Source organism: Balaenoptera ricei, chromosome 19 (genome assembly GCF_028023285.1).
Source record: "Balaenoptera ricei isolate mBalRic1 chromosome 19, mBalRic1.hap2, whole genome shotgun sequence".
Lineage (NCBI taxonomy): Eukaryota > Metazoa > Chordata > Mammalia > Artiodactyla > Balaenopteridae > Balaenoptera > Balaenoptera ricei.
Genome location: NC_082657.1, coordinates 150504 through 178378, shown reverse-complemented (window position 1 = coordinate 178378; position 27875 = coordinate 150504). Strand labels below are relative to the sequence as shown.

The following is a 27875-nucleotide window of genomic DNA, read 5'->3' as shown; positions in this document are numbered from 1 at the left end:
ACTGTGAGAAATTTCTATTATTTATTAGCCACCCAGTTTATGGTATTTTTGTTCTGTCAGTTGGAATGGACTAAGACACGGGGAGACAGACATCCCTTAAGAAACCACACAACTGGCAACTGTGAGCAGGGCTGTGGAGGGGCCCCAAGTGTGTCGATGAGGCCCCTCCGGATGTTCTGCATTTCTGTCTCCTGGGGGCTCAGATGACCTCTGCAATTGGCTTTTACCTTTTAGTGAAGGGAATAAGTTATCATGGCTTGTATTCGTCATGGTTGATCCTTTTGTTGTAACTTTTTAAAAATTGAGCATTTAATGATTCTTTTTTACACTCTAGGGCTTATTCATATTTCACCAGTATACATGGAGACACACACACACACACAGATATTTCTCCCTTGGTACTGTTTTAGGTATATTCCACATGTTGTGATACGCTCTGTTTTCATTTTCATTCAAAATACTTTCTAATTTTTCTTTTGATTTCATCTTTGACCATGGATTATTTGTAAGTGTGCTATTTAGTTTCCAAGTGAGGGTTTTCCACACATCATACTATCCTTGATTTCTTATTGAATTCTCTCATAGTCAGGGTCCATACTTTGTATTATTTCAATTCTTTTCCATTTATCAAGCCTTGTTTTGTGGCCCAGAAGATGCTCCATTTTGGTAAATGTTCTATGTGCCTGTGAAAAGAATGTGTATTCTGCCTTTATTGGACAGAATGTTCTATAAATGTCAATTAGGTCAAGTTGGTTGGCAGTGTTGTTCGTCTTCTATGTCCTTACTGATTATCTGGGATGGATGTGGACATCTCCAACTATAATTGTGGATTTGTCTATTTCTCCTTGCAGTTCTATCAGTTTTTGCTTCATGTACCTTGAAGCACTGTTAGGTACATTAACGTTTAGGACTGTCATGTGTCTTGATTAATTAATCTCTCAACTGGCATGGGGTTAGTTCATTCCTTAACCCTCTCAGAGGCAATGGGAATGAAGCCATTCTAGTGAGCCTAGGACAATCCCAACACCCTCCAGGAAAGGAGAAGGGAGGCACAGGGAGGTGTTCTCTCCATGTATATGAAGGTGACTGCTGCAAATATTTGGATCCAGGCAGCTAGAAAGAGGTTTATGCTCCAGAGGCGAGACAGTGCTGCCTGGGTTCCTGGGCTGCTCAGAAAGGGCAGAGTAGCTTCTGAAGGCTCTTCCACATTAGTGACCCATTAGGTAATTTCTCTGTGGGTATTCTGCTGCATGAAGTTTGACGTGGCTGAAGACTTTCTCACGAAGATCATTTCTACAAGGCTCCACTCAGGTATGAATCCTCTTATGCTGAGCAAGGTTGCAGAGGCGGCTGAAGATTTTCCCACAGTGGTCACACTCGTAAGTCCTTTCTCTGGTGTGAACTATCTGGTGTCGAACAAGTGTGGATCTTTCACTAAAGGCTTTCCCACATTGGCTGCATTCGTAGGGCCTTTCTTGTGTGTGAACCCTCTGGTGACGAACCAGGTGAGAGTTATTGCTGAAGGCTCTCCCGCATTCACTGCACTCATAAGGCCTTTCCCCGGTGTGAACTCTCCAGTGATAAATGAGGCTGGACTTGCGGCTAAAGAACTTCCCACATTCAGTGCACTCATAAGGCCTTTCTCCAGTGTGAACTTTCTGATGTTTAATAAGAATGGAGTTTTGGCTAAAGAATTTCCCACATTCACTACACTCATAAGGCCTTTCTCTTGTGTGAACTCTCCAGTGCTCAATGAGACTGGAACTGTGAGCAAAGGCTTTTCCACATTCGTTGCACTCGTAAGGCCTTTCTCCAGTGTGAATTCTCCAGTGCTGAATCAGGCTGGAGTTGCGACTGAAGGCTTTTCTACATTCACTGCACTCATAAGGCCTTTGACCAGTATGTACTTTCTGGTGCTGAATGAGGGTGGAGCTATTGCTGAAGGCTTTCCCACATTCACTGCATCCAAAAGGCCGTTCTCCGGTGTGAACTTTCTGATGTCGAAGGAGGTGAGAGCTTTGGTTGAAGTCTCTTCCACATTCACTGCATTCAAAAGGCCGTTCTCCAGTGTGGACCTTCTGATGCTGAGCAAGGTTGGAGTTATTGTTAAAAGCTCTCCCACATTCATTGCACTCATAAGGCCTTTCTCCAGTGTGAACCCTCCAGTGCTGAATGAGAGCAGAGCTGCGGCTGAAGGCTTTGCTACATTGATTGCACTCATAAGGTCTTACTTGGGTGTGCACTTTCTGGTGCCGAAGGAAATTGGAGCTTTGGCTGAAGGCTCTTCCACATTTGCTGCACTCAAAAGGTCTTTCTCCAGTGTGAACTTTCTCATGCCGAGTGAGGTGTGACCTGTTATTGAAGGCTTTCCCACATTCACTGCATTCATAAGGCCTTTCTCCTGTGTGGATTCTCTGGTGATGAACAAGTGTGAGTTTGTGGCTAAAAGTTTTCCCACAATCACTGCACTCATAGTATTTTACTCCAGTATGAAATTTCTGGTGCTTCCTCAGCTTAGATGGGTGACTAAAGGCCTTGCCACACTCCTTACATATGTGAGATGTTTCTCCAGTGTGAAACTTTTGGTCATTAACAAGAGTTGATTTCTCCTCTAAGGAATTTTCAACTCTTGGGCATCTAAATTGTATCTCTTCAGAGTGAGTTCTCAGGTGGTTGAGGAGGACAGAACTCTTCTGGAAGGCTTTTCCATAGTCACTGCACTTGAAGGGCTTCTGTGAGGCATGGACTTCTAGGAGCTGCCCAAGACTGGAAGGATGTGGTAAGGCCTCCCTGCACTTTGTGCTGCTGTGTGGCTTCCCACTGCCATCTGTGTTTGGGTGCTGGAGGAGGTCATGGCCATCCGAGACATCCTTACCACCTAACCCACATGTAAAGGGCTTCTCTGATAGACAGACTATTGAGCTCTTCACAAACAAGTCCCTGTCCTTGTCCCATTTGAAGGGCTTTTCTCCACTGTACTCCTTCTGATGCTGGTGAAGGTTTGCACCAAACCAAAACTCTCTGCCACATGCTACACGTGTGTAGGGAGTCTCCTCAGCGTGTGTTCCTTGATGTACATCCAGGTGCAAAATGTCTTTCAAGAATGGGTCACACGTGTCACAACTGTCAGCCTTCTGGGTGGAAGGATGTGCACTGAAAATCCTGACCTGTGACACCACATCTACAGAAGCATCCTGCTTGGAATGTACCTCCTCATCTTCCACTCCATGCCAACAACCTGAAAGCCGAGAAATTTCTGGTTACTGAGTGTTCCACTTAGTGGAAAGGGTAACTTCATTAGAAATATGTGATTGACACATACAGAAATGGGCCCAAGGGTTTGTTGATAGGCCAAGGGGGCCAGAGTAAGAGTGAAAGGCTCACTGTGCAGGACAGGGCCCAGCAAGCCACAGAGTAAAGGGGCCTCACCGGAGCCATGGACACAGAGGCAAAGAACTTGAAAAGACATTTCTCAAAGAAAGATAAATATACACAAATGGCCAATAAGTACGTGAAAAAATGCTCAACAGCATTAGTCATTAGAGAAATGCAAACTCAAACCACAATGAGATACCACCCCACTAGGATAGCTATAAGAAAAAAGATAGTAACAAGTTGTTTATGAGGAAGTAGAGAAATTGGAACACTCATACACTGCAGTGGGAATGTAAAATGGTGCTGCTAATTTGGGAAACAGTTTGCGAATTCCACTGCTATGTATCTACCCAAGAGCAATGAAACATATCTACACAAAAACTTGTACCTGAACGTTCATAACAACCATAATTTTTGTAACAGTCGAAAAGTGGAAACAAGCCAAATGCCCATCAACTGATGAATGGATTAAAAAACTGGTATATCGATACAATGGAATATTATTCAGCCATAAAAATGAACAACATATTACTGATATGTGCTGCAACATGGATAAACCTCAAAAACATTATGCTAAGTGAAAGCCAGTCACAGAAAAATGTATATTGTATGATTCCATTTGTATAAAATATCTAGAATAAGCAAATCTATATAGTCAGAAAGTAGATTTCTGGTTGCCTAAGACTCAGGAGGAAGGGATGAGGGGGGATGGAGAGTGACTGCTAAAGGCTACAAAGTTTTACTTTAGGTAATGAAAATGTTCTAAAATTAGAGTATGGTGATATTTATTTATTACCTCTAATTTTTAAAAATTTTAATTGAAGTATGTTGTGTTAATTTATGCTGTACAGCACAGTGATTCAATTACACATACATGTACAATTCTTTTTCATAGTCTTTTGCATTATGGTTTATCACAGGATATTGAATACAGTTCCCTGTTCTATACAGTAGGACCTTGTTTATCCATCCAATATGTACTAGTGTGCATCTGCTAATCCCAAACTCCCAATCCATCCCTCCTCCAACTCCCACCCTTTGCAACCACAAGTCTGTTCTCTATATCTGTGAGTCTGTTTCTGCTTCATAGATATGTTCATTTGTGTCGTATTTTAGATTCCACATATAAGTGATATCACATGGAACTTGTCTTTCTCCTTATGACTTACTTCATTTAGTATGATAATCTCTAGGTCCGTCCACGTTGCTGCAAATGGCATTATTTCATTCTTTTCTAAGGCTGAGTAATATTCCATTGTATATATACACCACATCTTCTTTACCATCTGTTGAGGGACATTTAGGTTGTTTCCATGCCTTGGCTATTGTAAATAGTGTGGCTGTGAACATTGGGGTGCATGTATCTTTTCGAGTTTTCTCTGGATATGTGCTCAGGAATGGGACTGTTGAATCATATGGCAACTCTATTTTTAGTTTTTTAAGGAACCGCCATACTGTTTTCCATAGTGGCTGCACCAATTTACATTCCCACCAACAGCGTAGTAGCGTTCCCTTTTCTCTACACTCTCTCCAGCATCTGTTATTTGTAGACTTTTTAATGATGGCCATCCTGCCCAGTGTGAGGTGGTACCTCATTGTAGTTTTCATTTGCACATCTCTAATAATTAGTAATGATGAGCATCTTTTAACGTGCCTATTGCCCATCTGTATGTCTTCTTTGGAGAAATGTCTATTTAGGTCTTCTGCCCATTTTTCGTTTTCTTTTTCTTAATTTATTTTATTTTTATGTATTTTATTTTTGGCTGTGCTGGGTCCTTGCCACTGCACATGGCCTTCTCTCTGGCCGCAGCGAGGGGGGGCCACTCCTTGCTGCGGTATGCAGGCCTCTCATTGCGGTGGCCTCTCTCCAGCTGCGGAGCACGGGCTCCAGGCATGCGGGTTCTAGCATTTGTGGCACACAGGCCCAGCAGGTGTCTGCCCATTTTTCAATTGGATTTTTTGTTGTTGTTGTTACTGAATTATATGGGCTGTTTGTATACTTTGTAAATTAAACCCTTGTCAGTTGCATCATTTGCAAATATTTTCTCCCAGTCCGTAGGTTGTCTTTTTGTTTTGTTTATGGTTTCCTTTGCTGTGCAGAAACTTGTAAGTTTCATTAGGTCCCATTTGTTTATTTATTTATTTTTTTCTATTGTCTTGGGAGACTGACTTAAGAAAACTGGTACGATTTATGTCAGAGAACATACTGCCTATGTTCTCTTCTAGGAGTTTTATGGACTATGGTGATATTTATACAATGAGAACATACGAAAAGCCACTAAACTGTACACATTAAAAATGTGAACGTGGGACTTCTCTGGTGGTCCAGTGGTAACGAATCCACCTTCCAATGCAGGGGAGACGGGTTCGATCCCTGGTCGGGGTACTAAGATCCCACATGCTGCGGGGCAACTAAGCCCGTGTGCCACAACTACTGAACCTGTGAGCCTCAACAAAACAGCCTGCGTCCCATAAACTACAGAGCCCACATGCTCTGGAGCCTGCGTGCCACAACTAGAGAGAAGCCTGTGCACTGAAACAAAGAGCCTGCATGCTGCATCAAAGATCCCACTTGGGCTTCCTTGGTGGCGCAGTGGTTGAGAGTCTGCCTGCCAATGCAGGGGACACGGGTTCGAGCCCCGGTCTGGGAAGGTCCCACATGCCGCGGAGCAGCTGGGCCCGTGAGCCACAGCTACTGAGCCTGCGCGTCTGGAGCCTGTGCTCCGCAGCAAGAGAGGCCGCGACAGTGAGAGGCCCGCGCACCGCGATGAAGAGTGGTCCCCGCTCGCCGCAACTAGAGAGGGCCCTCGCACAGAGGCGAAGACCCAACACAGCCAAATTAAAAAAAAAAAAAAAAAAAAAAAGGTGAATGTTATGATTTGTATCAGTAAAGCCATTAAAAAAAAAGTCTCTGGGGGAAGGGGCAGAACCTAGGCATGGCCCCACACTAGGTCACCCCGCCAGGAACTGGTCAAGCTCAGTGGGATCCTTTAGGCAGACCAGAATGCCTGATCCCCAACCTCTTCTCCCACAAGGCCTCTGTGGGACATAACAGCTATTAGGATTGCTCATCAGGCTGCTCAGGGAGAAACAGGGGGAGTGCATACAGCTCAGTCCCAGCACTCACAGCACCTACAACAGGAAACCTGAGAAGGAAGCAGTGTCCATGGTCCAGATTTGGGATGAACAGAGCTTTCTATGGGGAGAAGGCATAAGGCAGATGCTGGCCACCAGGCTGGGCAGGGCATAAGGGCCTTACCAAGTGAGGTCATGAGCTCCAAGTTCTCCAGCATCACGCTGTGGTACAGCTGCCTTTGGGCTGCATCAAGGAGCCCCCACTCCTCCTTGGAAAAGTGCACGGCCACATCCTCAAAGGTCACCAGACTCTGCAATGATGAGACAGCTAAGCCAGGGGGCCAATAGGTAGGCTGAATAACAAATAGTCAAATGGGCACATCCAGGCCCTTGACCTGTGACTCAGAGTTCTGCCACATCTACCACTGGCATCTCCTCTTCTCATGACCCCCTCAGTCCATCCTCCCCTCACCTACCTGCAGCTCACCCCCCTCTTCAGGCCCTCACCTCAGAGAAGACAACAGGTGCTGGCACCACTGGTGTCCTTCTCTCCTCATAGTCCCACTGGCCACTTTATCCAGACCAAACCAAACAAGAGGAACAAATGGAAGGTGGATAGATGGATGCTGTTTCAGCTCTAGGTTGGCACATAGCCCACTTCCCCCATTGGACAATTTCCCTTGTGTCCTCCAGGTCACACCTCCCAAATATAAGAAAATTTGGGCTCTCTTTTTTTCCTTAAGCCTCTAGTACCAGGGCTCATTCCCTTACCTTGTACACATAGGACCATACCTTCCTCATATCTCCACTCCCCACAGCCCACAATACCATCGCCCCTCTCCCTGGCCACACCACAAGCATCTCCCTAGTGTACCCATATACCACTATGTACATAGCTTGTCGACAAAGGCAAGCAAAATCCAATACTAACCTTGCACTGCCCTTGATTGCCAAAACTTCCCACTGACAGAGACAGCCCTCACTCCTCTATTTAATGCCTCCCTTCTTTGCTCTGTTGCTTCAACCTTGCACCCCAGAACCATGAGTAAGATCTCAAACACCCTTATTCTCTTCCAGCTCTGACCTTGCACATGCTGTCCCTTCACCAGTCATAGCTGTCCTTGCCCTTCCTAATACACGAATCCCAGACCCGTTGGCCCCCACTCTTGGCTTAGGAACTCTTAGCTTGGGCTGACCCTTTATGTCCCTGCTACTCCAATAGTCTGACAAAACCCCCTGGACCCAAGGAGGATGGCCACAAAAACCTGGTGAGCTGTAGAGAGGTAAAACAATCTAACCTCGGGCCCCTCTGTTATCCTACCTGTTACTTCCATGCTTCATTTTTTCATCCCAAGTCTACACTCTACTCAGAGGCTTGGTCATAATCCTGAACCCAGCTCACAGCTGCACACAGTGTCTAAGCACAAGCCTCCACCCCTTAGATGTCTCCAGCCTGGACCCGGCAGAAAGCACACTTGGCACCTCAATTTGGCAGTCTCTGGGACATTGTCTTTTAATATTTATTATTTATTTAGGCTGCGCCGGGTCTTAGTTGCGGCACGCGGTATCTTTAGTCGTGGCATTTGGACTCTTAGTTGTGGCATGCGGACTTCTTAGTTGCGGCATGAGGACTCTTAGTTGTGGCACACATGTGGGATCTAGTTTCCCGACCAGGGATCGAACCTGGGCCCCCTGCATTGGGAGCACAGAGTCTTACCCACTGGACTACCAGGGAAGTCCCTCTGGGCCATTTCAAATACAATAAGGCCAAAACCCAACTCTTTATCTTCCCTCTGAAATCTACTTGCACCAACTTCCACATCTGGAAAACCTATCAGGGTCAACCAAGATACCTCATTGCCACACATCAGGAAATCTAGTCCGTCCTACTCAAAAAGCACATCCAGGAACCAACCACTTGTCCTACCTCACAGGCACCTCTAAGAGCACACACCTGGACTACCGCAGTCTCCTCCTCAATGGTCTTCCTGCCTGCAACCGCACCCCACCTCCCAGTCTCTTCTCCACCCAGCATCCAGAGGGAGCTTGTTAAGATCTGAGTCAGAACACCTCCCTCCTCTGCTCTACACTTCCTGTGACTCGCATCACACTGCGAAGAGAGGCCCCAGCACCTCACTCTGCTATTCCAGGCCTGCCTCCAGTTCCCCTGCTCGTTATTTCCACCAGACGAAATGGAGACCTGTGGTTTCCCTGAACACTTCCACCTTATACTCACCTCCAAGCAACTGGCACATACTGATCCCTGTGCTAGGGGCACCTTTCCAGACCTTATCCCACGTGATCCGCTCCATATAACCTCTGACCTAGGTTCCGGATGCTAGGACAAAGTGACTCTCATGGCCCCAGACTCATGTGCAGGTGAAGAATTTGGGACACCACCATTCTCTAACGGGCTCCAGGCTCAGGAGGGCGGGGATCCCAGCGGGTGAGGACCTGTGCACCCGCCACTCACCTGCGCCGGGTCCATCTGCGACGCTGCAGGCCCGGTCACAACCTGTGGGCTGGGCGGGGCCCTGCCAGGCGGCGACCGGGACAAGCCCAGCGGGCTCATTCAAACCCCCACACCCACTGGGTGGAGTGACCGCAGGCTGACGGTCTCACTCAAGGCCTTTGTTTTCCCCAGTATGATATAGGAGCTGTCTCCCGGGAATGTGGGACGAAAGCGGGGCGCGGAGACTCTCTGCGTCCGTCCCACTTCCGGGAAAACCGAGGCTCAGGAAGGAAAGGCCGTCAGCCGAGGGTAAAAGTGACTGCCAAGATGCGATGACGGTTCCAGCACGTCCCCCCCACCCCGGCCCCCTTCGCCGCACTTCCCAGCGACGGTCTGCGCATAGCCCCACCCGCCGCAAAACGAACACTGCAATGGCCGCGCCGGAAGTCCCGCCCCACCCCCTGCAGCCAACGCGAAAACACCCAAATCCTGACCGTTCACTGGTTCAAGGCTCGCGGCCTCCTATGGCGCTTTTCCCGGAGCCAATCGCGGTGCCTCCTAGTCGTTGCCTAGGTGATCAGGAAGGGCGCACGTTGCGTCACGGCTCACGAGACACGAACTACATTACCCAGAAACGCCCTCGCCGTGCGACCGCACCCAGTGTTGACCAATGAGAGCCCAGGATAGGGACCAATGATAACCTAGGGGAGGGGCGATTCCGGAACGGCCGCGCCGGTGGGGGCGGGACTTCTGGGGTCGGACCATTGCTTGATTGTACTGCCTTTATGTCGGCACTTCGTGGAGGGACGTAGTTGCTGGGCTGTGGACAGCATCCAGGAGGCTCCCCGCCCGCGGAAACGGGAGTAGGGTAGGTACGAGAGCCTGGGAGGTCCAGCCGCTGTGCCTTGTACGCCCCATGACCGCAGCGAACGTCCCGCCTCCCCGAGCTCGTGTGTCCTCGGCTGTCGGGGGACCGCCTGGCGCCGGGGTGCCTTGCGGTTATCTCCGTCAAGGCCCGTCTGTGTCCGTGGCCGCCCCGGAGTCGTCGCCCTGTACGTTGTGTCCGCTTTACGGAGAAGAAGACCCAGGCTCAAAAGCCAGCCATTCTGAGGTCTTGACCCAGCATGTAGCTGGACTGCGGGCGTGATAAGCGAGCCGATCGACTAGGCACGGATGAGGTAGAGTCTCCTGACCTCCACCTGGCTGGACTCCGAACCCCAGTGCCCCAAGTCCCTGACTCAGCCTCAGGCCTGGGTGTTCAGGACAGTGGAACGTTCACAGGTAAGGGGTCTCCTTTTCAGAATCCAGTGTGATAAAATGTGGAGCGTGCAGGCGGAGGAATGTGCATGTGCGAAGACTCGGAGGTGAGACTGACCTGAGAGCATTCAGGAAAGTTTTCCAGTCTCCGTTGGTAACCGAGGGCGTGAGGGTAGGAGTCCTACCTCTGTTGACGGGCTGAGGATGCTGGGAGCCACAGAAATTTTTCATTAGAAGATGGATGGCCGTGATCTGAGTTAGGATTTTGAAACTATCCCAGTGGAGCCCGCGTAAACACACTGAGCAGCCTTGTGGGAGAGGGGTTGTGGTGGGGCTGAAAGCAGGCAGCTTCATGAGGTTGCTGCTGCAGGTATATGTCGGGTGACCTGCGCAGAATAGAAGCAGGAGAGGTGGGAGAGATACTCAGATTCTGGATGTGTCTTTCAAAGTGGAGTTGATGGGGCCTCCAGTTACACGTGGAGAGTGAACGTAGTGGAGGGTAAAGGGCCACCCAAAGTGTTCAGATAAAGAATGAGATGGAGATCGGAGGTTGGCAGGAGGAGTACGTTTGGGGGAAGATTAACAGTTGGATTTTGTACGGGTAGAGACTGAGTTGTCTGGAGGCCTCTAGGTGGAGGTGACACATGTGTCCGTGAACAGATAGGGGATTTTGATTTGGCCTCCTGATTTCCAGACTGCAGTGCACTGGTGGCCTGGACCAGGGAAGATGCTGAGAATGGGATTTTGGAAGGAAACTCTTAGGTTGTTACAGATAGGCCTTGAGGTGAGTGTGGGGTGTCCAAACTAAGGACCAGTAGCTGAGTAGATGAGGTGGGTGCAGAAAAAGAGAAGCATTGTCCAAACACCAGTGGGCATGGGGAGAGTGCGTACCCAGGAGGACGGCCCATGCTCTCAGATACGAAAGGGTGGGCAGGTGTGTCAGGGGACAGGGTTTGGGAGACATAAGGGGAAGTGTGTGGCAGGACAGAGACTGGCGTGTCAGGTCCAGTGCCCCATGCTTAGAGCACATTCATGTGCTCCTTGCCTGCTGTTGCAGGACCCAGTGACCTTTGAGGACAAGGTCGTGTGCCTTTTTTTCAGAAGAAGTGGGTCTCCTTAGTGAGGCCCAGTGGGGCTTCTGCTGTGATATGGTGCTGTCTTCACCAGGTCAGGCTGCCAGTTTCCCTGTGAGAGGTGCTGCTGGCCCTAGTGCTGTCCAATGTTCTGCTACCTCTCCTCCCAGACTACTGTATAAACAACCCCCAACACCTTTTGCCTTGGGACCTTGACAACTGTGGTCCAAGGTCAAAAATATCACAACCCGAGTAGCCGATCACATCCAGCTTGGTTATTTTCTGGTCCGATGAACCAGTCAGGGTCTGTGACTTTTCGGTCCCTCTATCACACCTCCTCCAGTGGAAGTTTCCTGCCAGCTGCCCCTTGTCAGCGCCTTTACTGGCTTTATGGGCACTAACATGGCCATTGATTCAGGGGCCACTGAGCATTTCTAGTGAGGCCTTCCCGGGATGTTCATTTTGTGAGGTTCAGTTCTCCCAGATGCGTAAGTAATCCCCATCCACCTTGGTCTGTCATGGGGCGAATCAACCCTGACCTGGGGCTGGCTGACCTCTCACAAACGCCTTGATCCCCCTTAAGAATTACTGTCTCCACCCACCCCAGTGCAGTCACCCAACTTGAACATCGAAAGGGGACCTGGCTGGTGGACAGGGTGGCTCGAATCAGTTCATGACCAGAGACCCACGGAAGACCAGTCCTGGTGAGTGCAAGACAGGTGTGGAAGGGCCTGTGGCAGTGGGCTGATCTCTTACCTGGTGCCTGACCTGTGTCTTCTGTTGCCCTGGCATCAATGTGAGCACCCATGCCTCTTTTCTATCTTTCTGACACCCCTTCCTAATTTCCTCTGACTTCCTGTCCCCTGGCTAACCCCTCTTGGTCCTTTGCCTCTCAGCCTCTCTCTTTCTCCCCTCTTATGGCCAGGTCCTCCATCACTGGCCTCCCCTTCACATATCCTTAAATAGTTCTTGAAAACCTGTTCTTCCATGAGCCTGACTTGTTCCCTCTGAGGAAGGTGAGCACAGTGTCAGGGGTCCCAGGCCTGGACTCCGCTCACTGCACAGCACCTGTCTGTCACCAGACACTGAGGCCCTGCCAGCTCCCCATTCTGCAGAATCCACAGAGAGCTGACACTGAAAGAGACACCTGATCAATGCACAGCAAATGGAGAGGTGTTCAAGGAGAGGTGTTCCCTTTTCTACCACCAAAAAAAACCTTAAGAATGGGAAAAAAAATCCCAAGTGCATTTTGAAGGCCTTCACCTTTGTCTCCATCCTGAGAAAGCAGGAGTACATTCACACCTTTGAATGTTACATGAGAAAGCCTCCAGCCAGACCTCTATTTCCATTGAGCACCAAAATATTTGCCCCATAGAAAGCCCTTATGAGGGCTTCCCTAGTGGCGCAGTGGTTGAGAATCTGCCTACCAATGCAGGGGACACAGGTTTGAGCCCTGGTCTGGGAAGATCCCACATGCCGCGGAGCAACTAGGCCCGTGAGCCACAATTACTGAGCCTGCGCGTCTGGAGCTTGTGCTCCGCAACAAGAGAGGCCGCGATAGTGAGAGGCCCGCGCACGGCGATGAAGAGTGGCCCCCACTTGCCGCAACAAGAGAAAGCCCTTGCACAGAAACGAAGACCCAACACAGCCATAAATAAATAAATAAATAAAAATTTAAAAAAAAATGTCTCTGCTTAGGCTTACTAAATACACTGAAAGGAAACACAAAATCAATGTTAGCTGAAAAAAGAAAGCCCTATGAGGGCAGGGAGTGTGGCCCAAAATTTTGAGCAAAATTTTGCACTTCCCCCTGTACCAAAGCATTCACACTGATAAAGGACTCACAAGTGTGGAGAACGGGCATCTCCATTCAGAGCTCCACTCTTGTTAGCACCAGAAAATTCACACCAGGCAACAGTTGTGCAAATGTAGTAACTACATGAAAACTTTCAGGAAAATATGAAACCTGTTTCATGCAGTCACCATCGGAGAAAGGCATAATGAGTACAGCTCGTGTTGGAAAGCCTCCTCTCAGAGTTAATCCTGTTTTGCAGCAGCAAGTTACCACATTGTGAGTGAGGTAAGTAGGAGAGCAAAAAGCTGCAGCTCCTGCCTGTTCCACGTAGAACGCTTCACACTGGAGAAGGACCCTGTGTGTACAGCTGACCTGGGAGAGGTGTCAGCCACACTTCCTCCTTCCCAACGCCAGAAACCTCACTCTGGAGAGAAGCCTCCTGAGGGCAGGGAATACAGTAAAGTCTTCAGCTCTCCATCCCCACCCCCCCTTTTTTAACGTTTTATTTAAAATAATCAGCCTCTTTTTTTAACCTTATCAATATAAGAGAATTAACACTCAAGAAAGAGCCTACATGAGTAGCCTTCAGGCAGAAGCTGGACCTTGTATAGAAGGACCGCCACCAGAGGAGACACTCCAGGACTGCCCTGCGCATGGGGAAGCCTGAAGGGGCAGTGTTGTAGTTTGTGACTTGTTGGGGGACTTTGGGAGAGCTGTTGCACCACTGGCTCTTAGGGAAGAAGCCCTTCTGTGTTTGATGGTCACCTCACAATTGCTCAGCATAAAGCAGCCCCTGTTCCCTGCTTGCAGTGCCCTGGAGGGTGATGGCCCTGCACCCATTGGCATGGCATCATGCTGCTTTCCCATGACTGAGTAGGGCATGGACTTCACTCCTGCTCTGAGCAAGGGGCCTGATGGGATGGTTTCTGGGGGCCTTCTGGGTAAGGTTCCCATTATTCATGGACATTGTGAAGTCTGCGTTTGATATCAGTGATGCCTTCATGGAGCTGCTTCAAGTACTCATAACATGATGGTTTTGTGCATTCCTGTCATTCAGCCCTGGTACTGTTTGACGGTGACTACATCACCAATTTACCTTTGATATTGGAGTCCTATTTAGTGGATGGAGTGAATTGAGAACATTGAATTGAGAGGTGCTCCCAAATTAGCCATTGGGGCCCCATAACACCTGAAAAAAGGCACAGCAGCAAGGCATGGAGCATCTGTGTCCAGCTGTGACTCAATTTGCATTTCTTCCCCATGTCCCTGTGAAATGTAAGGATGGAAGCCTCTGTTCTGAAGCTTCTGACCTGGAGTTCTCCTGGGGAAGACAGTGTTTGGTCTGGAAGAAGCAAGATGATGGTCTCTGTTCCAGGGAATACCTCCCTCCAACAATACACCCAGTATAAGTATACAATTTAATGATTTTTAATTAATGTAAAGAGTTCTGCAGCCATTATCTTACCCCATTCCCATTGCCCCAAAAGCTCCTTTGGGCACTTTTATAGTCAAAACTCCCTCCCACCCCACCTCCCAAAACCTGGCAATCACTAAATCTACTTTATGTCTCCCTATGGTTTCCTTTTCTGGATATTTCAGGTTCATGGAATCATACAGTATGTGGCCTTTTGTGTCTGACTTCTATCACTCAGCATAATGTTTTTGAGGTTCATTCATGTTATATCATGTATCAGTATTTTATTCCATTTTATTGCTGAATGATATTCTCTTGTGCAGATATACCAAATTGTGTCCATCACCAGTTGATGGACTTTTGAATTTTTTTCAGTTCTTGGCAATTATAAATAATGCTTCTAGGAATATTTGCTTACAAATCTTTGTGTAGACATATGTTTTCACTTCTGTTGGGTAAATGCCTAGGAATGGAATTGCTGAGTCATATGATAATTTTATGTTTAACTCTTTAGAAACTCCAAAGCCATTTTCCAAAGTGACTGTGCCATTAACTGTACAGTACAATGGCATTAAATAAATTCACACAGTTGTGCAACTGTCACTCGTACACATCTCCAGAAGCTTTTCATTATCCTAAACTGAAACTCTCTACCCATTAAGCAGTCATCTTACTGGTGTTTTAATCCACATTTTTTTTGTGAGTAATGATGTTGGGCATCTTTTCATGTACTTATTAACCATCTCTTTATCTTCTATGATGATAATTGGGTTGTCTTCTTATCATTGAATCGTAAAGTTCTTCATAGATTTTATATTCAGAATCCGTATATATATACACAAGTATTTTCTCTCAGTCTGTGGCTCATCTTTTAATTTTCTTTTTTTTTAAAAAATTATTTATTTATTTATTTGGTTGCGCCAGGTCTTAGTTGCGGAAGGTGGGCTCCTTAGTCGCGGCTCACCAGCTCCTCAGTTATGGCACGTGGGCTCCTTAGTTGCGGCATGCGAACTCATAGTTGCGGCATGCGAACTTATAGTTGCGGCATGCATGTGGGATCTAGTTCCCCGATCAGGGATCAAACCCGGGCCCCCTGCATTGGGAGCGCGGAGTCTTAACCACTGCGCCACCAGGGAAGTCCCTTAGTTTTCTTAATGGTGTCTTTTGAAGAGCAAAATTTTACATTTGAAGTATAATTTATTAGTTTTCCTTTTATGTATTGTCATCATGTCATACCTAAAAAATTCTTTGCCTAACCAAAAGTCAGAAATTTTCTCTGTTTTCTTCTATAAATTTTATAGTTTTAGCTCTTATATTTATGATCTTTTTTGTGGTAACGTTTACATATGGTATGAGATAAGGATCTAAATTCATCTTTTTGCATGTGAATATCTAATTTTCCCAGAAGCACTTGCTGAAAAGGCATCTTTCCACATTGTACCTTTGTTGGAAATCAATTAAGGGCATTTTGGTACTCTCAAATCTATTCTGTTGATCTGTATGTTTGGCCTTATGCCAGTACCACATTGTCTTGATTACCTTAGCTTTATAGAAACTTTTTTATTTTTATTTATTTTTTTTTTTTAAATTTATTTATTTATTTATTTATGGCTGTGTTGGGTCTTCGTTTCTGTGCGAGGGCTTTCTCTAGTTGTGGCAAGTGAGGGCCACTCTTCATCGCGGTGCGCGGGCCTCTCACTATCGTGGCCTCTCTTGTTGCAGAGCAAAGGCTCCAGACGCGCAGGCTCAGCAATTGTGGCTCACGGGCCCAGCCGCTCCGCGGCATGTGGGATCTTCCCAGACCAGGGCTCGAACCCGTGTCCCCTGCATTGGCAGGCAGATTCTCAACCACTGCGCCACCAGGGAAGCCCCTTTTTTATTTTTTAATTGGCCTTGTTTCGGCTTGCGGGATCTTAGTTGCCTGACCAGGGATCGAACCTGTGCCCCCTGCAGTGGAAGTGGGGAGTCCTAACCACTGGACCACCAGGGAATTCCCAGCTTTATAGAAACTTTTGAAATTAGGTAAGGTAAATCCAACTTTGATCCTTGTCAAAATTGTTTTGGCTGTTGTAAGTCTTCTGCGTATCTATGAGTTTAGAATCAGCATGTTAGTTTCTACCAAAAATGTCAGCTGTGGTTTTGATAAGGATTGCATGGAATCTATGCATTAATTTGGGAGTATTGTCATTTTAACACATTGAGTCTTTTTTTTGTTTTGTTTTGTTTTTTGGCTGTGTTGGGTCTTAGTTGCTCCATGCGGGCTTTTTTTCCTCTAGTTGCGGTGAGTGGGGGCTATTCTTCATTGTGGTGCACAGGCTTCTCATTGCAGTGGCTTCTCTTGTTGTAGATCATGGGCTTCAGTACTTGTGGTGTGTGGGCTCAGTAGTTGTGGCGCACGGGCTTAGTTGCTCCACGGCATGTGAGATCTTCCTGGACCAAGGCTCAAACCCGTGTCCCCTGCATTGGCAGGCGGATTCTTAACCACTGTGCCACCAGCGAAGTCCCACACATTGAGTCTTCTAATCCATGAACATGGAATGTCTCTCAGCAGTTTCTCAGCACTGTTTTATAGTTTTCAGAGTACAAGTATTGCACTTCTTTTGTTAAATTTATTACCATTTTAATCTTTTTTAAGGTACTGTGAATGGAGTTGTTTCATGAATTTCATTTTCAGATTGTTGCTAATATATTTTGGGTTTTATCCTGCCCCTTGCTAAACTTATTTACTATAGAGGTTTTCTTTTTAAAATGGATTCCTTGGGATTTTTTTACATACAGGATCATGTCATCTGCAAATAAAGACACTTTTACTTCTTCCTTTCCAGTGGGTATCCTACTTTGCATATCTGCTCTCCTGGGAAAGGCTGAAAGATTCTATGTTCCAAATCTTTTGATTTGGCTGCTAAGAGCTCACCCAGGGAAGGGAGAGAGGGCTCTGAAAACATACCAGTGGTCTAGGAGGCGAGGCTGCTGCTTTCTTGTTCTAGAGGATATTTCACATCACACACCCAGCCACAATGACAGGAAGCTCTTTTCCTGGGCTAGAAGTCATGTCCTCCGGACACCAGACCCTGAAAGGCAGGGTCACCTTCTTGTATTCCTGTAAGAGCCAGGTGGGTATATTAAGTGGTAAAGGAACACTGGGTATGAGGAAATAGGGAGTGGGGGAGACTGGCAGCCTGGAGTGACTCTTCCCTTTCTGTGGAGCAGTCATGAGTCTGCTTTGATGACTGAGTCCATGTGGAGTGAGGGTGTGCAGACTTTCTGAGGATCTGCAGACCTGCACCTCTGCCAAAGCCATCAATTCAGTATAGGGGAATCGGGACTTCCCTGGTGGCACAGTGGTTAAGAATCCACCTGCCAGTGCAGGGGACATGGGTTCAAGCCCTGGTCCAGGAAGATCCCACATGCCGCGGAGCAACTAAGCCCATGCACCACAACTACTGAGCCTGCACTCTAGAGCCTGTGAGCCACAACTACTGAGCCCGTGTGCCATAGCTACTGAAGCCCACGCACCTAGAGCCCGTGCTTCACAACAAGAGAAGCCACTGCAATGAGAAGCCCACACACCACAACGAAGAGTAGCCTCTGCTCGCCGCAACTAGAGAAAGCCCACGTGCAGCAACGAAGACCCAACGCAGCCAAAAATAAAAATAAATAAATAAAAATAAAAATAATAAATATAGGGGAGTCATTATCAATAATCTATTATAGGGCTTCCCTGGTGGCACAGTGGTTAGGAATCCTCCTGCCAATGCAGGGGACACGGGTTCGAGCCCTGGTCCGGGAAGATCCCACATACTGGAGAGCAACTAAACCCGTGCACCACAACTACTGAGCCTGCACTCTAGAGCCCGCGAGGCACAACTACTGAGCCCGTGTGCTGCAACTACTGAAGCCCGCGCACCTAGAGCCTGTGCTCCGCAACAAGACAAGCCACTGCAGTGAGACGAAGAGTAGCCCCTGCTCGCCGTAACTGGAGAAAGCCCGCGCACAGCAACAAAGACACAATGCAACCAATAAATAAATAAATAAATAAATAATCTCTTACATATAGGGGGAACTGAGACTTTGGAATATGTCCGTTGGCACACAGCTAATTATCAGCTGTGATGTGTAGCTCCAGATTTTGTGTCCTTTACCAGCTCAGTATCTCTAGAACACCTATGGGGGTGCCGTGAGCTTTAAATAAATAACACGTTTTACATGGAAGCCATGTGCTTATTTGCCATCCAGATATCTTCTTTAGTGAAGTGAGTGTTCAAGTCACTTCTGCCCATTTTTAAAAATTAGGCTGTGGGAGTTCGCTGGTGGTCTAGTGGTTAGGGTTTGGCTCTTTCACTGCCGTGGCCTGGGTTCAGTCCTGGTTGGGGAACTGAGATCCCACAAGTCCTGTGGTGTGGCCAAAAAAAAAAAAAGTTGTAAGAGTTCTTTATATAGTCTAGATTCAAGTCCTTTGTTAGTGTTTGTTTTACAGATAGTTTTCCCAGTCTGTGGCTTACATTTTCATTTTCTTGAGAGTGACTGTTGAAATACAAAAGTTTAAAATTTTGATGAAGTCCAATTGATTTGTATTTTTCTTGTTATTCTTTTTATGGTATATTTAAGAAATTCAGCAAATCCAAGGTCACTATGCTTCCTTCTAGAACTTTTATGGTTATAACTTTCATAGGTATGTCTATGATCAAGTTTGAGTTAACGTTTGCACATGACTTGAGGTATGGGTGGAAGTTTGTTGTTGTAATATATGGCTGTCCAATTGTTGATGGTTGGTTGAAAAAATTACCTTTTCCTCTGTGAATTGCTTTGGTCAGTTTTGGTACATGGAACCCAAAAGTCCACTTGGCATCTGGCTTCAGGAACTAAGTGGATCTGGGGCTCAACTAACGCTGCCTTCCTCCGTGGCTCATTCACAGATCAACCTTCCCGTAGAGTCAAGACAGATGTCAGTAGCCCCAGTTCATAGATGCTCAGAGCCGTAAGGGCTTTATTTTGGATGTTCTGGCACATGCACATGATCATGTACCCACAGACGCACGTGCATGCACACACAAACACCCCCCACACACACGCACACACCCCTGCAGGCCAGCTGCCCTGCACAGAGCCCTGTTGGGGAGACCACAAGGCAGGTTCAGGTCAAGGGCACTTCACCAAATCAAGGACTCTTCACCAGAAGTCTTCATTTTATAGGATCTACACATCGCAGACCATTTGGGGTACAAAGGATTCAGCTCTGATGACAGGTGTCTGCCCTACCTTGCTTGGAGGCCTGAGTCCCACATGTCTCAGCTGGACTTTAATTCTGATCCCAAGCCACTCTTCCATGTTGGTGGGAGGCAACTGATGCACCCAGGAGAGTGGGCCTGAGCAGGCCAAGGGTCCCTGGATATCTTGTGATGCTAGGGATGAATTGGTACTCTGGGGAATCAAACGCTCAGAACCAACACACCTTTGTTCAGTATGTTCTGGCATCACCAGGGAAATATTAAGGTTCCAGTAAGTTGGCTGGTGTGACAGAGCCCTGGTGGGGAGAGTAGAAGGTAGGTGAAGGGCTTCACCCATGCACTGGGGGCAGTGTTATGAGGCCTGTCTAACCACAGCTGACGACAAGGGTTCAAGGACTTGAGCCATTGATGATGTGTCCACCCTTTGCTAGGAAGCCTGAGGCCCCAAGGTTCATCTGAATGTAACTCTGATCCCAAGCCTCCCAAGTTGGTGGAAGACAATCATTACACCCAGAAGGGATGGTCTGAGTTCAGGGGATTCCCTGACACCTTGGGATGCTGGGGAGAGCTCAGGCACATCTGCCACGTGCTCGGCTGACCACAAGCCTGCCAGGAATGCCATCCCTCATATGGTCAGTTTCAGGGAACTGGCGGAGGATTGGGGGGGGCGGGCAGAGAGTCATCCTGAGTGGAGTATCAGCAGTACCACTGTCCCTGCTACATGCTGTGCAGTAAACATGGCCAAAAGCCTTCGTGTCTGGGGACCCCCAGGGACCCTTGGGCTCCCTGAAGCCTGGTTTGCTTATTTTCTAAGAGTCACAAGTGTTGGTCCAGGAACACATATGGAACACATATATATAGTTTGCATTTATACCTATAAACTTTGAAGTTTGGGGAAAATAGTTTTCAACCTTTATAAAATCAAAAGGCTCCACATAAAAACATGGATCTCTCACTCCTCTTGGAAAACCAGAAAATGGGGCAACCATATGTTGATTCCACCGTCTCTGACCCCTATACCTGGGGACAGCTGTGCCTCAGTGGCAGCAGAAAACAGGAGATGATAAGGCCAGTGGCCACCACACTCGCCTGGAATACTGACTGGGCCACTAAAATCCTGGACTGCAGGACCTCCCTTCTGTCAGTCCCAGGGTTCCTGCCTTTGCAGTGTTGGCCTTGAAGTGAGCAGCTCTGGGAGGCTGTAGGAATCCAAACCACCTCAAGATTATTGTCTGGCAGTGAGCACCTCACCGCTGGTTACACCCCTCAAGTGGCATCGCACTTGTTCTGGAGGACAAGGCAAGAGCATGCAGGACTCCCCTGTACAGCTGAGCCTCTCCTGTGGCCAAGGTCACTGTCAGCAAGTTTGGCAAACACTACAAATCAGGTTTTCTCAAGTGTGTTGTTATTTTTTCCCTGAGAGCTATTATTTGCTAATTTCTGTGGTATAAATTCCACCATGGCTATTTCAAGCCGCCCACTTGATGTTGAACACACTCAGCTCTTGTGAGTGGGTATGATGTGCGTGGCCCAGGCACAGCATCGGCCACATCTCCTCCGTTTGTCACAGTCTTCCTGAGCTCAAACCCAGTGTGTCCACACCCACTTGTGCTTTTACCTGGCCCCTGTAGATCTTAAATCCAGAGATACCTACCTACAGATTCTGGACATCAGGGGCCTTACTGGACCCATGGGCAGGTCCCAGGAGACATCCGCCCCTCAACACTTTTGAGGGATGTGGGATATTCCCAGGAATGCTGTGCAGGAATTACTGGAGATTCCCACACCAGTACTCAAACCCCAAAGCTCTGGGCCGAACAAGTAGTCCTGGCACCAGGATATAAGATTTGGCCCAGAGACCTTAAGTGTGTCCCAGGAGGCCTTGGGCTGCAAGGCAAATTAGGTTAAACTAGACTGCACACTATTCCTTGCCATCCTATCAAAGTGTGGGCCCCCACAAAAGCCCTTCCCTCTCTTGGCACCATTAGAGCCCAATTCTGTTCTCCATCTTTCCCCATACACAATGGACGGAGTCTCAGGATTAAAGATGGCTTCAGCAATAAGGTCTTTATTATCACACTCTGCAGGCAGGCAGTTCCAAGGCTGGGTGATTTGGAGGCTGGACCAGTTCACTGCAGGCATCATCTGTAGACTCAACAATGCCCATGAAGAAGGAAGCTTCCTCTGGACATCATCAGACTCCAGTTCAGATCCTCCTGGAGAGAACTACGTCAGGGCAACACCTGAGCCACTGGGGACAGGGGAGAGGTGGAAAATGAGGCCACCCCAATGGGCTCCCAACGTTTATGGCTCCCTCCAGGGAATGAGAACACAAGCCTGCATTCCCTGAGTATGTTGAGATGACAGGCACATGGTGTGGGGACCTGCCAGCTGGTAGAGGTGAGAGGGCATCTGGCAGTGACATAATCTGGCAAAGCACCTGGACAGGTTAGAAAGTGCAGCATAGCTCCTGCAAGCTTCCCACTTACCACTGGCACTACAGCCAATCTCCCAGTAGGGGTGTGGGATGCGCAAGTTTCAAATTTTGGCTGATGGCTTCCTCACAAAGGTTCCTTTCATAGGAGTTTCTCAGGAGTGAGTCCTTTTATGGAACAAGGAGAAGGTCCCCACTAGTGCTTATCCATTCTTGCCACATTCCTAAGGCCTTTCTTTGATGTGACCTTTCTGGGTTGAGGGAGGCTGGAGCTCTGGCTGAAGGCGATCCTATGTCCACTGCACTCAGACAGCTCTTTTCCAGTGTGACCCTTCTGGTGCTTAGAGAGGTTTGAGCTGTAGCGGAAAGCTTTTCTGCATTTGTTACACGCATAAGGCTTTTCTCCAGTGTGAACTCTCTGGTGCTGATGGAGAATGGAGCTTTCGCTGAAGGCCTTCCCACACTGGCTGCACTCATAAGGCCGTTTTCCGGTGTGAACTTTCTGGTGCTTAACAAGGTTAGAGCTGTAGCTGAAGGCTTTCCCGCATTCAGTGCACTCATAAGGCCTTTCTCTGGTGTGAACTTTCTGGTGCTGAATGAGGGCAGAGCTTTGACTGAAGGCTTTCCCACATTCGGAGCACTCGTAAGGCTTTTCTCCAGTGTGAATTCGCTGGTGTGGAATGAGGTTGGAGAGGCAACTGAAGGCTTTCCCACATTGGTTGCATTTATAAGGTCTTTCTCCAGTATGGCTCCTTTGATGTAGAATAAGTTTGGAGGTTTGCTGGAAGGCTTTTCCACATTCACTGCACTCAAAAGGCCTTTCTGTGTTGTGAACTTTCTGGTGCCGGACAAGATGGGAGGTGTTAACGAAGGCTTTTCCGCATTCGCTGCACTCATAAGGCCTTTCTCCGGTATGTATTTTCTGGTGCTCGACGAAGTTGGAGATACAGCTAAAGACTCGCCGACACTGTCTGCACTCATAAGGCCTCTCTGTGTTGTGAACTTTCTGGTGCCGAACAACGTGGAAGCTACGAGTGAAGGCTTTCCCACACTGGTCACACTCATAAGGCCTTTCTCCAGTGTGAACTCTCTGGTGCTGAGTGAGTGAGTGTTTGCGGGTGAAGACTTTCCCACATTCACTGCAACTGAGATGCGCTTTTCCAGTGTGAACTTTCTGATGCGTCCTCAGGCTAAACAGGTGGCTGAACACCTTCCCACATTCCTTACACACATGGGATGTTTCTCCAGTGTGAGTTTTTCGGTGTTGAACCAGGGTTGAGCTCTCCTTGGGGGCATTTCCACCTGCTGGGCACCTGAAGGGTCTCTCTTTGGCATGAGTGATCAGGTGGTTGAGGAGTGCAAAGGCCTTCAGGAAGGCTTGTCCGCAGTTGCTGCACTTGAAGGGCTTCTGTGAGGCATGGCCTCCCTGCTGTTGCTGCCAAATGGAGCTGGGTGGGAAGGCCTCCTTACACTCGGTGCTTCTGTGTGATGTCCCCTCTCCGTGGGTGGCCTGGGGCTGGAGGCCATGGCTGTCCAGGACAGCCTTAGCACACTCTCTGCATGTGAAGGGTTTCTCTTCACTGTGCTCCTTCTGGTGCTGGTGAGAGTTTGCACTGAGCCAGAAACCTCTCCCACATGCCTCACACGTGTACGGTTTCTGCCTGGGGTGTATTCCCTGGTTCTCAGCCAGGTGTAATATGTCTTTTAACACTGGGTCACGCACGTCACAGGTGTTGGCCTTCTGGATGGATGGACCTGCCTTGGGGGTCCTGGACTGGAGCACTGCTACATAAACACTCTGCTCATAAGATGCCTCCTCAGCCTCCGCTCCACACCAATAATCTGAAAGCAGAGAAATGCCGGTGACATGTATGTAGGCTTTGTTGGGAGAGGGCAGCCCCTTCACAGATGTGTGTCTGACACATTCAGGAATGAGTCTGTAGATCAAGTCAGGGTGAGGTAGAGCCAGTGGTGCAGGACTGGGCCCAGGAAGGCCACAGAAAGCGAGGGCCCATCACCTGTGAGAACATGGGTGAAGTTCAGGCTGGGAGGAGAAGCAGAGATTCCAACTCATTCCTCAGCTTTCATCAGGAGAGAGCTCTGCCAGGAAAAGAGAACACAGAGCCATGTGCACGAGCTCAGGAAAACCCAGGGCACCTGGTGCTCTGAGTCTACATGAAGATACACACACATGTCATGACACATGGACTGTAGGCTAACCTGGGACAGCCCTGCAAAAGGAGGAAAGGCAGGGAATGGGGGAGAAATGGAGATCAGAGCAGTGAGGCTGTCCGTCATCAGGGCCTAGGTACAAAAGACAAATGGCAAGTAGGTAGTCTGTCCTCAATGAAGAAGGAAGGTGGGGGTAGGGTGGGGCTACTGGCTCCAGCAACAAGCTCCAGTGGACACAGGGGAAGTACCCAGTATAATGTGAGCCCACCACAATGTCACCTCTGCCCCCAGCTCCCACTTACCAGAGCCAGGCCCCCTCCCAGCCTCTCTTGCTGTGGCTGCAGACATGGGCACCCATGGTCCTTTGCCCTGTTCCTGTGGTTGGGCAACCACACAGGACATGGAAGATGCAAGTCCTGGCAGAAAGAGCGGATAAGGGGGTGGCCTAGCTCAGGGCAACCTATCCGGTGACAGACCAAAGGGAGCTCGTGTCATCTTTGCAACTGGGAAGAAAACCCAGTGTTACAAAATCAGCCCCTGAGGAGCGGCTCCCAGGAACAGCCCTGTGGTCTCCACAAGCAGTGACCACGTCGGTGTCTGCAGTCCACAGCACAGCCAGGCACAGAGGTGCCACCGATCCAGACAAATTTAGGCAGCCGGATTGAGACTCCGAGCCCTGAGCCCTTCCCCAGAAGGCTTCGGAAGCAGGTGTTCGGGCTCCTCAGAGAAAGGAGCAGGCAAACACGAGGCAGGTGGTCCAGGGGAGGAAGCAGCGCCCACGCTCAGCTGCGGGAAGACAGAGCTGCTTCTGGGAGAAAAGGAAAGGCAGAGCCTAGGAGGCTGGAAGGGCCTTACCCAGTGAGGCCACAAGTGCCAAGTTCTCCAGCATCACATCACAGTACAGGTGCCTCTGAGCCTCGTCAAGGAGCCCCCACTCCTCCTGAGAGAAGTACACGGCAATGTCCTCAAAAGTCCCCCAGCCCTGCCATGATGAGGACAATGAAGTCAGCTAGACCAAAGGGTGGTAGAAAAACGAACAAAAAACGAACAGTGCACAGATGAGCCCATACGGACCTAGATCTTTCACCCTGCATCATACACCTCTGCGGTGGGCAGTCTCTGACCCCTAAACCATCCTCCCCAAACACTCCAGGTCACCCACTTCCCCCAGATGCAATGTCATGGGTGCCGCTGTCTCCTCATGTCCCATCGGTCTCTGTCCTTCAAAGAGCAGGCAGGTAGATAGATGCTATCTAAACTCTGAGCCTGGCATGTAGGGCCCCACTTCCTCCTGCTAGGTAATTCCCCTGGGTCCCCAGATCCCGCCACCCAGAAACACCAAACCGGAGGCCCCCTTTCTCCCAAAGGGCCCCCAGTACCAGATTCCAGTCCACTGACTCACCTCCTCTGCATGCACACATCAGGCTTTGTATTGCACATCTCCAGACCCCACACTGTTCCCTGGCCCACACAGTGGGCATCTCCCAGCCACCCCACATGCCACTGTGCAAATGGCGTCCAGAGCCTGGCTACTTGGTGAGGTCAGCGAGTACCCCATCCTGACCCAGACTTCAAAGAATTCCAACTGCCAGGGGTGGCACCCAGAGTTTCCTTCATTGTTTCTGCAACTGGACCTATTCCTACCTTTGACCCTCAGCCACCAAGGCCAGACATGGATCTCTGGCATGTCCTGGCCTCTGACTTTCTGCATGCTGTCACCTCCCCAGCCACTGTATTCTCTCCTAATGTATACTCAAAGTCCAGGCCCACCACCTCCCACCCCAGGCCTGCGACACTCCCAGTTGCCTGCCTGCCACTGAGCTAACCTGCCATCCTAACTGAAACTCACAGGCCCCACAGAGGGGGCCAAGAAAGGCTGGTGAGCCATAGAGAGGTGAACAGCCACCAGCCCCGGTCCTGCTGTCATCTACCTCCACCTACAGTACGCCTCAGCCTCCACCCCAGCGACCGGGGGCCCCTTCTGGACCCTCCTCTCCACACACCCCTTCCTTTGTGGCTGCTCCTCCCTTCACCTGAATTTGTGACCCCACAACCCCTGTCCAGGTACCCAAAGAGCCACCCAGTCCTCAGCTGCCCCCTTGGGGCGTCCATCACCATGCCCTAAAGACGCTCCCTCCTAAATCTGCTCCTGAGTTCCACCTCGCTTCACAGGCTGGCTACTGCCAACTGGATGTCTCCAAGTGGAATCCCTCAGCATAACGTAGACCTGCACTCAGAAGTCTCTGGGACACCTCAGTCTCAACGTGGTCAAAATCCACCTCCTGATCTTCCCTGAAACCACTCCACCCACCAACTTCCCCATCTCAGCCGAAGCACTTCCACCTTCTAATCGCTGAGGCCCAAAACCCACGGGGACATCCCCACCTCCTCGTCCTCTCTCTCTCCCCCTCCACCTAAAATCAGGCTGGCTTAACTTAAAAGACAGATCCAAGCTCCAACCACTTCCCCCAACTCCAGTCACCGCTCTGGCCAAGCCACTGCTGTATTAAGGTAGCATCCTTGTGTGCCTCCTTTTCTCTTCCCTCACTCTCACTCTCCTGTCTGTTTTCCACTCTGCAGCCCGAGGAAGCCCGTGAACACCTGAGTCAGATCACCTCCCTCTTCTGCTCCAAACCTTCCGTGGCTCCCACCACCCTCAGATGACAGGCCAAGCTCTTGTCCACCAGGCACCAGGGAGACCTTCAGTTCCCCGAACACTACCAACTGAGCTTCACCGCCAAGCACGTGCACATCCTGGCCCCTGTGCCTGAAACTGCTTTGCACGCCTTGTCCCACTGGATTCCAGAATGAGAACCTTTCCACAAAAATCCTGGCCAGGACTCGGCACCTTGGGCTTTCAGTGACCCCAGGGTGCCAGTAGCGAAGATGGAGGGGCAGAGTCCGGGAGCACCCCCTCCCCTCTGTCGGGGGTCCCGGGCCACATGGGTAGGGGTCCGAGTGAGTGGGGGCTGCGGGGACCCTCCACTCACCCGCAGCGGGTCCCTCAGCGCCGCCGCCATCAGACCCAGGCGGGCCCTGCCGCTCCCTACACCCCCCGCCCCAGGCCGGGGGCCTCCCACCGCCCGTTGCACGCGGGGCCTCTGTCCCCACGGTGTAAACGCCGCCTCCAGGGACCGTGGGGACGCAGAACACCGCGTTACAGGACACTGCGGCTCGTACGGAGTCCGGAGGCCGGTCCCATCCGCCTCACTGTCCACCTCGGCCGGGTCCCGAGGAGGAGCCTGGAAAGCGGCCACAACCCAACACTCGGGTCCCCAAGGGCAGTGGAAAACGACCTGTCAAGAACAGAAGGAATGCCAACAATGGCGACACCGGAGGTTCCGCCCCCGCCGACCGAGCAGCAGGAAACAGCCCTTGTTCTGGGCTGTGATTGGCCCAGAACCCGCCGCCCCCGATGCCTTGTGGTCAATGTAGTTTCAGTCCTGCATTTCCACCCCACCCCCACCCCCCAGCGCGGCGCCCACACGTTCTCCATTCTCCATGGCAACGCCAAGCTACCTCTGGAGGGGCGCTGGGAAATGAAGAGCTGAGAAAAAAGACTGGCAGGGGCGTGTCTTTGCTTCCTCTTAAAGGGGCCGC

The 27875-nt window shown here is 49.5% G+C and overlaps 2 protein-coding genes and 1 long non-coding RNA gene across 5 annotated transcripts; 1 reads left to right on the top strand and 2 right to left on the bottom strand.

Moving 5' to 3' along the window:
• Positions 1-309: 309 nt before the first annotated feature.
• Positions 310-9235, bottom strand: ZNF132 (zinc finger protein 132). Its single transcript, XM_059903829.1, has 3 exons — positions 8924-9235; positions 6635-6761; positions 310-3238 (listed from the first exon to the last, which is right to left on the bottom strand). The coding sequence occupies exons 1-3, from the start codon at positions 9020-9022 to the stop codon at positions 1308-1310; spliced, it is 2157 nt and encodes a 718-aa protein (XP_059759812.1). The 5' UTR covers positions 9023-9235; the 3' UTR covers positions 310-1307.
• A 427-nt stretch (positions 9236-9662) lies between these two features.
• On the top strand, positions 9663-13270 carry LOC132353028 (uncharacterized). Its single transcript, XR_009498936.1, has 3 exons — positions 9663-10183; positions 10854-10943; positions 11840-13270. It is a non-coding gene; the product is annotated as an uncharacterized LOC132353028 (long non-coding RNA).
• Positions 13271-21710: 8440 nt separating this feature from the next.
• LOC132353000 (zinc finger protein 132-like) lies at positions 21711-27392 on the bottom strand. Of its 3 annotated transcripts, none has more exons than XM_059903839.1 (3): positions 27266-27392; positions 25131-25284; positions 21711-23945 (listed from the first exon to the last, which is right to left on the bottom strand). In XM_059903839.1, the coding sequence occupies exons 1-3, from the start codon at positions 27293-27295 to the stop codon at positions 22300-22302; spliced, it is 1830 nt and encodes a 609-aa protein (XP_059759822.1). In that variant the 5' UTR covers positions 27296-27392; the 3' UTR covers positions 21711-22299. The 3 variants fall into 3 exon arrangements, 2 of the variants coding, with proteins under 2 accessions (XP_059759822.1, XP_059759823.1); XM_059903840.1 differs by having other exon boundaries at positions 25131-25257; XR_009498916.1 differs by lacking the exons at positions 21711-23945; positions 25131-25284 and adding an exon at positions 24033-24203 and having other exon boundaries at positions 27266-27350.
• Between the last annotated feature and the right edge of the window lie 483 nt (positions 27393-27875).

Bases quoted from the DNA above. Each gene is read 5' to 3' on its own strand.
- ZNF132 (XM_059903829.1), bottom strand. From the start codon at position 9,022: ATGAGCCCGCTGGGCTTGTCCCGGTCGCCGCCTGGCAGGGCCCCGCCC. The intron at 6,762-8,923 runs GTGAGTGGCGGG...TCATCATTGCAG, and splicing joins CGCAGATGGACCCGGCGCAG to AGTCTGGTGACCTTTGAGGA. The intron at 3,239-6,634 runs GTAAGGCCCTTA...CTCGGCTTTCAG, and splicing joins GGAGCTCATGACCTCACTTG to GTTGTTGGCATGGAGTGGAA.
- LOC132353000 (XM_059903839.1), bottom strand. From the start codon at position 27,295: ATGGCGGCGGCGCTGAGGGACCCGCTGCGG. The intron at 25,285-27,265 runs GTGAGTGGAGGG...CCTTTGGTCTAG, and splicing joins CGCTGAGGGACCCGCTGCGG to CTGACTTCATTGTCCTCATC. The intron at 23,946-25,130 runs GTAAGGCCCTTC...CTCTGCTTTCAG, and splicing joins GGCACTTGTGGCCTCACTGG to ATTATTGGTGTGGAGCGGAG.